This window comes from Oncorhynchus tshawytscha, linkage group LG33 (genome assembly GCF_018296145.1).
Source record: "Oncorhynchus tshawytscha isolate Ot180627B linkage group LG33, Otsh_v2.0, whole genome shotgun sequence".
Lineage (NCBI taxonomy): Eukaryota > Metazoa > Chordata > Actinopteri > Salmoniformes > Salmonidae > Oncorhynchus > Oncorhynchus tshawytscha.
Genome location: NC_056461.1, coordinates 26,058,471 through 26,067,479, shown reverse-complemented (window position 1 = coordinate 26,067,479; position 9,009 = coordinate 26,058,471). Strand labels below are relative to the sequence as shown.

The following is a 9,009-nucleotide window of genomic DNA, read 5'->3' as shown; positions in this document are numbered from 1 at the left end:
GTTGCACTGTGTATTCTACATATATCATATATGATTAATAATCAATCTTGAACTTGAACTGTTGCTTTGGCTATACAATCGCAGGGGTTGCTGGGATAGCCCTTCAGTCTAGAGTTTGGTGCCATAGCTCTGCTGATTTTATTTCTCCTTATATTTAATTTGTCCCCTGAAGTTGAGTGGTTGCTCTAATCAAACCATGATCTATATCGGAGTGCCTGCATTCGGAGTGCATTTACCCTGCCTGGGCTTATATCGGGTGGCAGCTGGCTGTTCTTTCAAGAATGAAAGCTAACAAACTATCACCACTGGTGATCTAGACGCTAGACTAGAGTCTTGTGAAGACCCTATAGAGTTAGATAGAGGACTTTAGATGAATAAAACCTATTCTGGCATGAACGGTCGCCATTGAGGGCTTCAAGAATTTTAAAGTAGTCAAGTGGGTGGGACTTCCTTTGGGTTAAGGCAGGATCACATGATTCCATCCGGGTCATTAGGAGGGATCAGCCAATTAATTATACTAGTCAGCAAACACTAGGCACTCTTTTAGTTTATTTGCCAAATCAGAAGTAGTAGAAAATTGACTAATTCGACAAGGAGATTCCCTCAATGGCGCTCCCCGTACGCTCACAGACGCCATAGTGGGACAAAAACAAACATGATATCTGTGTAATTCTCTGTGAGGCTCCTGCATGAGAAAAATGTATTGACCAGAAACTGCCACGTGATGTCGCAAGTGTGCCTCTGCACTTCATTGCGGTGTGAGTTCATGCACTTAAATACTCGTCTTGGCAAGATTCAGTATATTAGTGTCGTTTACAAAGATTACATCCATTGTTTTACTGTTATTGTAACACAAAATAACTTCATTGTATTTGTTTTATTCAAAATAATATTTTCATTATTTTCAACGCACTGATCCATTAAGATACATATTTATGACAGTTTGGATAGAGTAGACCTACTGTCTGACAAAAGTTATGAGAAACAAATCTAAGCTGTCAGTAACTGATGGACAGGTACACAAAATACAGTCCAGTGCAAACAAGACTGTGTAAACATGAATAATCGGAGACTGGTTTGGTGTGTGTATCTATGGAGGAGCTGGTGTCTAGTTTTGCTTATTTAAATCTTAAATCACCCAAGACAATGTATTGGCAATTTTATTTACACAACACAGAGAATGTAACGACTACTGTAAATCTTGTAAATCAAATATTGCAAGTTGTAGGCTAATGTGTTAAACTTTTGGATTGGATTTATTTTTATTTCTCTAATCGATTTTAATAGCTGTAAAGTATTCTGTAATTGGTGAAATTACCTTTGTTCCTTCCAATTTGAAAACCATTATATGCCAAACAAAATATAATCACGTGGGAGACATGATGTTCAATAATTATTTAAATTTATTTGTTAACTGTTTGAAACTTAAAATCGTTTGTAACAGTTTGAGGAGCTGTGTCTACGTTCATATATGTTTTTCTACGCAAATTTCCACCTGTGAGTTGGCGCTCTCATTGGTTGAAACCACAGTCAGATTCCACCACAACACTAGCTGATTGAAAATCAGGGAGGGGAGCAAAAGAAAAGAGCAAAAAGTGCGATGTCTTACAGTGGTTTGGATTCTGAGTTTTGCGAAAGGATTTTAGGAAATATTTACAGTATATATACAGTAATACGACCACTATCCTACCTAGCCTACTTGTTATGAACTAACGGTAAGTGCAGCAAGTGCATATTATTATAACGATTTTTTTCCTGTCGCATAATTTATGTAAATGTGTATTGATAATTCGAAAAAATAAAATTACGATAGATTAATTTAGGTTATAAATAAATGAATGCATTTTACAATTAGCCTATCCAAGTCAGTAATGTAATATTATTATTTTAAACATCACAAGCCTATCTATCATATGCTTTTATTTCAGTCTTTTACAGCGTTATTTCATGATAAGCATACATACATAAATAGGTAACTCAAATACTGATTGATCATTCTGTTGTATTGGATTTGACAGCATATTTATTTGTGGCATATTCTGGGAATTAGTTGGTATGGCTTGGTTATTTTAAATGTACAATTCATGTAGGACTACAGTTTATTTAGCCTACATTTAAAACATTCGTGTCAGCATAAAGTCAAACAACCTACCTAAACATATAATAATTTATTTAGCCCATTGTTTCCCTCGCTCAAACTCGCTCTTTCAAAATGTTTATATCAGCCCACCTAAAAATGTTGAAAGTTCAGACTCGTAAACTGCATTATAACATGTTAGGCCTAGGCCTTCATAATACCTCAAATATTTGGAGTTGCCTATAAGCATTTGCCATAATTATTTTTTCCAACAGCGTTGTCATGCCACGATCCTTTTTGGTGAAAAACAAGAGGTGCACATCTTACAATGTGCACCAATCTCACGAAGATGAAGCCGAACCGAGGGACCCGGCATTTACAGGTTAGTTAGAATGCCAAGATTATCATGGAGACACATCAATACCTTTACACGTGTATTATGAGAAGTGTATAATGATTTGCTAGTTATTTCATGCATTGCCACAGTTTATAATTCATCAATTGACAATGACAAGTTTACATTTCCTTTACTCACATGTGCATCACAGACGTCAGTATTTTTTTTAAGTATCTGCACCACTATAGGCTATTGCAAAAAAATGAAAAACAAATTACATTTATTTGACTTGAGGAAAGTGAATCCATAATTATGAGTTGCAGCATGCAGTGGGACTTTTATAACTCTGTTTCATTAACATCATCATAGAAAATACATCAAATTGAGGACAGAGGCAACACCTGTTGAACTATTTATTAGACGAAGTATCGTCCAAAGCAAGGGAAATATGCTCCGACTTTTATTGAATGGTCGGATTTGTCAATGCGTTCACAATTCGCTGAATTCTTTGAATTCATTGGAATTCGCCTATTGAAACTGAGCGGTTAGGGCTGGTTTCACGGATATGCAAAATATACATTTTTCTGAAGAATAGCCGTCAGAGTTTGCACTGTACATGTAACTGCCAAAATAAAGGAAACACAACATACAGCGTTTTAACAGTGCGTTGGGCCACCACGAACCGCCAGAACAGCTTCAATGCGCCTTGGCATAGATTGTACACGTGTCTGGATCTCTATTGGAGGGATGCGACACCATTCTTTCACGAGAAATACCATCATTTTGTGTTTTGTTTGTTGGTCTGTCTCAGGCGCCACTTCAGAATCTCCCATGGTGTTCCATTAGCTTGAGATCTGGCAACACACACACACACTTTAAACACTTTGAGACCCCTGTTTCAAAGTCACTTGCCGTGTCGGAATACCCATACTAGTGTACTATACTGAAGAAAAATATAAACGCAACATTTTCAAATGTTTTACTGAGTTACAGTTCATATAAGGAAATCAGTTCATTGAAATACATTTATTAGGCCCTAGTCTATGGATTTCACATGACTGGGCAGGGGTGTGGGCCTGGGAGGGCATAGGCCCATCCACTTGACAGCCGGGCCCACCCACTGGGGAGCCAGGCCCCACCAATCAGAATGGGACCAACACTTTACATGCTGCATTTATATTTTAGTTCAGTGTACATACTTAAACTGCATACTCATTTCGGAGTTTGATCTAATTTAATTCACTTGTCTTTTCCAACTCAACAGTTTCACAACAGCTGATAATCAGATAAATTGATGCACTGTACCAAAGTGAACGAATGGCGGGAGTCAACGCAATCGTGCATTAGATGATGCATTGGGAATACTATTTTCTAAATTTCGCACACTATAAAATTATTTTATTTTGCATACTATTTAGTATGCTAGTATGGTTATTAGGACATGGCCACTGAGATGTCTTCTTCTAGCCATGATTGCCAACATAATGGGAAACTGGGAATTTTTATACATGAACCTAAGCATAATGGGAAACTGCGTATTTGTATACATGAACCTAAGCATAATGGGATGTTTTAATTGCTCAATTAACTCCGGAACCACAGCCACATCTGTGTGGAAGAACCTGCTTTTAATATACCTTCTATCCATCATTTACTCAAGTGTTTCCTTTATTTTCGCAGTTACCTGTACATTTATGTACATTTTCACAGATAAACGTTTTTCATATAAAACATTTTATTTTATTACTTTTTAACTCTCCATTGTTGGAAAAGGGCTCCATACATGTTGTATTCGGTCCATGTGACAAAAAAAAACATTCTATTTGATTTGATCTTGTCAGAACCAAAGAGTCCAGAGTCTCCAGTCAGTCCTCAGTCACTGGGTCAGCCCACTCATCCCGACCCCTATTCTTACATGAAAAATGAACAGGAGCCTGAATGGCCAGTCCCCTTTCACCCTGACCCAACAGGACAACCTGTTACCCGTGCTCCTCCACCATACTACTTATCAGGTGAGAGACCCTCCAACTGGGCTGGGATGTTGTGAAGAGACAAAAATCGTTGGGAATATAATATAATAGAACCTTATTGGTCCTAAATGGGACAACATATGATTCAGAATGTTTTTTCAGAGGAAGTGTTCATTGAGTCAATTTTCTTATTACTTCTACCCTCAGAGGCTCACATGGCAGAGCTCCCTGCATACTACAAGCCCTCCTACACCTGGGACTCTGTACCTGCGCCCTATGACCTTTGTCCGATGGGCTTCCCCCCCTCCCTCCTGCAGCACTCCAGCAGCCTGTTTGGGGTTAAAGTCAGCCAAAGCCCTGAACCCCAGCAACCTCTGGACTGCAGCACACACTACTACCCCACCTCGGGAACTTATCACTGCATCACCTGTGACAAGGTACATATGCAGGAGTGGTGTTATAGCTTTCTCTTTACACTGTGTAACTGACAATAACTAATGGGCCTATACAGAATTAGACTGCCAGAACACTTGTTTAAAAGACTACACATTGACATTGTGACTTCATGGTAAGCTCCTCCTAGCCCTGTCCTCCTCTGCCACGGCAGGTGTTCTCAACCCCTCATGGTTTGGAGGTGCATGTCAGACGCTCCCACAGCGGGACCAGACCATTCGGCTGCAGCATCTGCAGGAAAACCTTTGGTCATGCTGTCAGTCTGGAGCAACACATGAACGTTCACTCACAGGTACCCACAATGCACAGTGTCCTGTTGGAGATGGTTAAGGAGACAAGACAGACAACCAGAGATGTGTACTCTGGCACATTGTCCAAATTTCCCTAAGTTATGTGTATACTTCCATAGAAAAGTACTTTCATGACAATGATATTTTAGATGAGATGATAAATTAAGTACATGTTTCCTTAAACAAAGAAAAGAAGTTTTGAATGCAAGATGTGTGGAAAGACATTCAAGCGCTCCTCCACCCTCTCCACCCATCTACTCATCCACTCCGACACCAGGCCCTACCCTTGTCAGTACTGTGGAAAGAGGTTCCACCAGAAGTCAGACATGAAGAAACACACCTACATCCACACAGGTGAGGAGAGAAGAGCATCCACAGAGCATCAATGTTAGGGATCCAACCACTGATTTGATTGTACTGTAATTTCTCAGAAAACTAAAAAGCAATGTTAGTGATTGCCTCACACTGTATTTCTCTGCTTTCTAGGTGCTGTTAACATGAATTGTTTCCTAGAGTAATATAACTGCCGATGAATCAGAAAAATAAACTTAAACAAATGTCCATCTGATTTGCATATCTGGTTTTCCTACTTTTCCAAGGCCTCTGTGAAAGGAGCTCTGTGCAGGTGGAATATGTCTCCAATGAATGTTTGACAAATCTTAACAATGGCACGATTCTTTCCTCCCAGTCACTGATACTGACTTTACAGCACAGATGTATGCATAACATGTTATCTGTTTTCAGACTTTTTATACTACATGTACAGCAAGAGCATCAATACAAAATGAAACTGTGATATTTGATTCTGATAGATTTGATAATGCCACTGTTTAAACATGTCTTTGTATGTGTCTATTTAGGTGAGAAGCCCCACAAATGCCAGGTGTGTGGCAAGGCATTTAGCCAGAGCTCCAACCTCATCACACACAGTCGTAAACACACAGGCTTTAAGTCCTTTGGCTGTGAGATCTGTGCCAAGGGCTTCCAACGCAAGGTGGACCTCCGCAGACACCATGAGAGCCAGCATGGCCTGAAGTGACCAGGTTGAGAACAATGGATAGAGAAGAAGAGGAGAGAGTGCCTTAGCAAAACAACATAGCAAAGAAAGGGAAAGAAAGACCAAACATGTGCCTTAGTGGTGAGCATCATGGTGCATCATGACACAAAATGGCCACTACGGACACAATCATTTTGTTTTACACATATCGTATTGAATCTTATCCTTCTTGTGAAAAGGCATTTTTAAGTCAATCAGCCAGCAGCTAACCAGCATACATTAAGGCAAATTATGAAGATATGTTTTTCATAAAGTATTTGCTATCACTTAAGGAGGAACAGCCCTTTGGAATAAAATATAATTCAACTGATATCCTTTGGGTGCATTATGATGTTGTATACTTATGACAAAGGCCTTTAAAGTCAAAATGTGAAGAGAGATGGGTCTCATGAGTTTGTTGCATAATGTATTTAAGAAAAAGCTTTATATGTTCACAAAGAGTGCGTTTGCCATTCATACTATAGTTATAAATGAATCTTGTGTCAAATAAAAGGAAGCAATGGTATGAATGAACAAATGCTCTCCAAATAACGCTGAGAGTTTATTGTAATCCTCGTAATCACTGTGGTTTGCGGAGAAAAGACAACTCGCACTCCGCCCATATTTAACATAATCATGCATTCACTGTCGTGTGACAAGTTGACGAACATTGTGAAGGAAAGGAAAAAAACAGTCAAAAGGTCAAATGCAAGCAGCATGTCCGCTTAGTAAGATGAGATGGCTCACGGTTAAAGCCTTTATGTGTGACCGTTTACTCATGGCGCAGATTGCATGCAGACTGTCTTCCAACTGGCTCTGTAGCGGTCCTCTGCAAGGCTGAGCTCATGTTGTCTGGGGCTGAAATCTCTAGCATGACCAGTCAGAGATCATTCCAATCTATACCTGGAAAACCATGCAAATCTCAAGTCCACCGGGTTTTCAAATGTCACACAGAGGAATGGACTGTCCATGCATGTCATCATGCTCACCAAAGAGCGGAGAGGGAGGATCAATCCCCCTAATCCTTCCAAAATCTCAATCACTAATATACAAACTGCTGAGGCCTTCCCCATGTATGATGCAGTTCTTCACACCCGTAAGCAAAGGTCTGCACATTCAACTTCATCTCTAGTTAGTCACACTGTTGTTTTTCAAGTGGGAAGAAGTGTATTCCCTCTGTGTTATGATATTGGGATATACGGTATGACAACAGACAGACAGAGGATGGAGTACTCAAACAGCCTGTCCCCATACTGTACCACACCCATCCATTCTGACAGGTTTGCTTTGACATACACATTGCACTTCTCATGAAGACACAACACCTTCCTCAAACACCAAATCCAGTTAGGCCATTTAAGCTGTTACAGTCAAATCAGACCATTTCTTAGTCAAATCTGTCATCAAATACTGTATACGTAGCTGGCCAAGTACAACTATGGGTTAAATCAGGTTTTGAGGTTTTAGACCTACCACTGTCCACAACTGTTTGCTAATTTCTAACAAAAATATATTAAATTCCCACTTTATGCTGCAGGGTAGTGGAATTCCATGAACTTTCAATAAATTCCCTGGTGTTCCGGAAATCCTGTTTGGAGGGTTCCAGATTTGCCTAAAAAACTGATTTCAACCACCAAATTAACACTCACAGAGAAATTGTCACGAAAGTAATTTCAGTGGGTGAAAAATACAACACCCATACATGGTCACAGCAGCAGTATGAGTTTGTTACAGAAATCAGTGTCTAGGTGCGGAATGAAACATACAGCCTGTCCACTGTCTGGTACAGTTGGTAAACAAATCTGTGGTGCCATGCAAATTAGTGTTTATATTAACCCAGGCAACAGGGTCCGTTGTGCTCAGGAGAAACAGTTATAGTTGCATCCTGGTGTGAGGGTACAGAGCAAATCAAAACACTGTACAGGCAGCCAATGGCAGAGAGAGGAGCAGGACGAGCAGGCCTAAACAAACAGGACATGGGTCCTGCATTGGAGGGGTGGAGCCCAGACTGTAGCCTGGGGGGAAACTGGGAAAGTTAGGGGACCAGGTCCACCCACACACACCTGAGCTGAACTTCCCTTTTCAACATTCGCATACAGGTGTGTGTGAGTGCTTTTTATCATTTAGTACAACACAACGCAGGGTTTTAATTAAAACAACACAATATAGTAACGTCTCAACAGCATATATTAATTATTGTATGCTTTTATGCTCTCTCTCTCCTCCCCCTCTTCATTTGCATCTCCTGTGCCGGCCTGGGGCACAGTGGCATCCTAATCCTTCAAAGCACTAAACTGTACGTTTCTCTGGAACTTCAATGTAAAACTGTCCACTCTAAGTAAAGCTAAAATGAACATCTTTAAACACTTCCAGCTCAACAACAAACTTAAGCTAAATCAAGACAAATTATTTTCCCCTCGTTTGAGTTGTTTGTTTTTTTAAACTAAAAGATAATGAAACAAAAGGTGAAATCAACAAAGCAAACGGCTTTCTTTTCAATTGTGCAGCACTAATTCGTCTAACGGCCCATGCCTACTGCCTTGCCAGCAAGCTTATGGAGGAATCAGATACCAGAAACCGACTTAACACTGACAAACACATTAACAGAAAACAAGAAAAAAAGTCCAAATCTGTTCCACCCAGCCAAGACCCTGTAAAACACAAGAAAATAATGGCACACATCTGCACACACTCTTAACCTAACCACACACACACACACACACACACACAGGTAGATAGCCAGAAGATGAATTAAATTTGTCTTGCAAATGAGTATGCAAAATATCCCTGGTCTGTGCCCTGGTAAAGGGTTGGAAGGTGGAAAGGTGTGCCAGCCCGAGGCTAAA

At 40.0% G+C, this 9,009-nt stretch overlaps 1 protein-coding gene across 2 annotated transcripts; it reads left to right on the top strand.

Annotated features, from left to right (window-relative positions):
- The first annotated feature begins 1,527 nt into the window (after window positions 1-1,527).
- LOC112233461 (zinc finger protein Gfi-1b-like) lies at window positions 1,528-6,562 on the top strand. Of its 2 annotated transcripts, XM_024401103.2 has the most exons (7): window positions 1,528-1,715; window positions 2,353-2,459; window positions 4,256-4,426; window positions 4,592-4,821; window positions 4,992-5,129; window positions 5,316-5,481; window positions 5,988-6,562. In XM_024401103.2, the coding sequence occupies exons 2-7, from the start codon at window positions 2,360-2,362 to the stop codon at window positions 6,164-6,166; spliced, it is 984 nt and encodes a 327-aa protein (XP_024256871.1). In that variant the 5' UTR covers window positions 1,528-1,715; window positions 2,353-2,359; the 3' UTR covers window positions 6,167-6,562. The 2 variants fall into 2 exon arrangements, with proteins under 2 accessions (XP_024256871.1, XP_024256872.1); XM_024401104.2 differs by lacking the exon at window positions 1,528-1,715 and having other exon boundaries at window positions 4,345-4,426.
- Window positions 6,563-9,009: the final 2,447 nt, after the last annotated feature.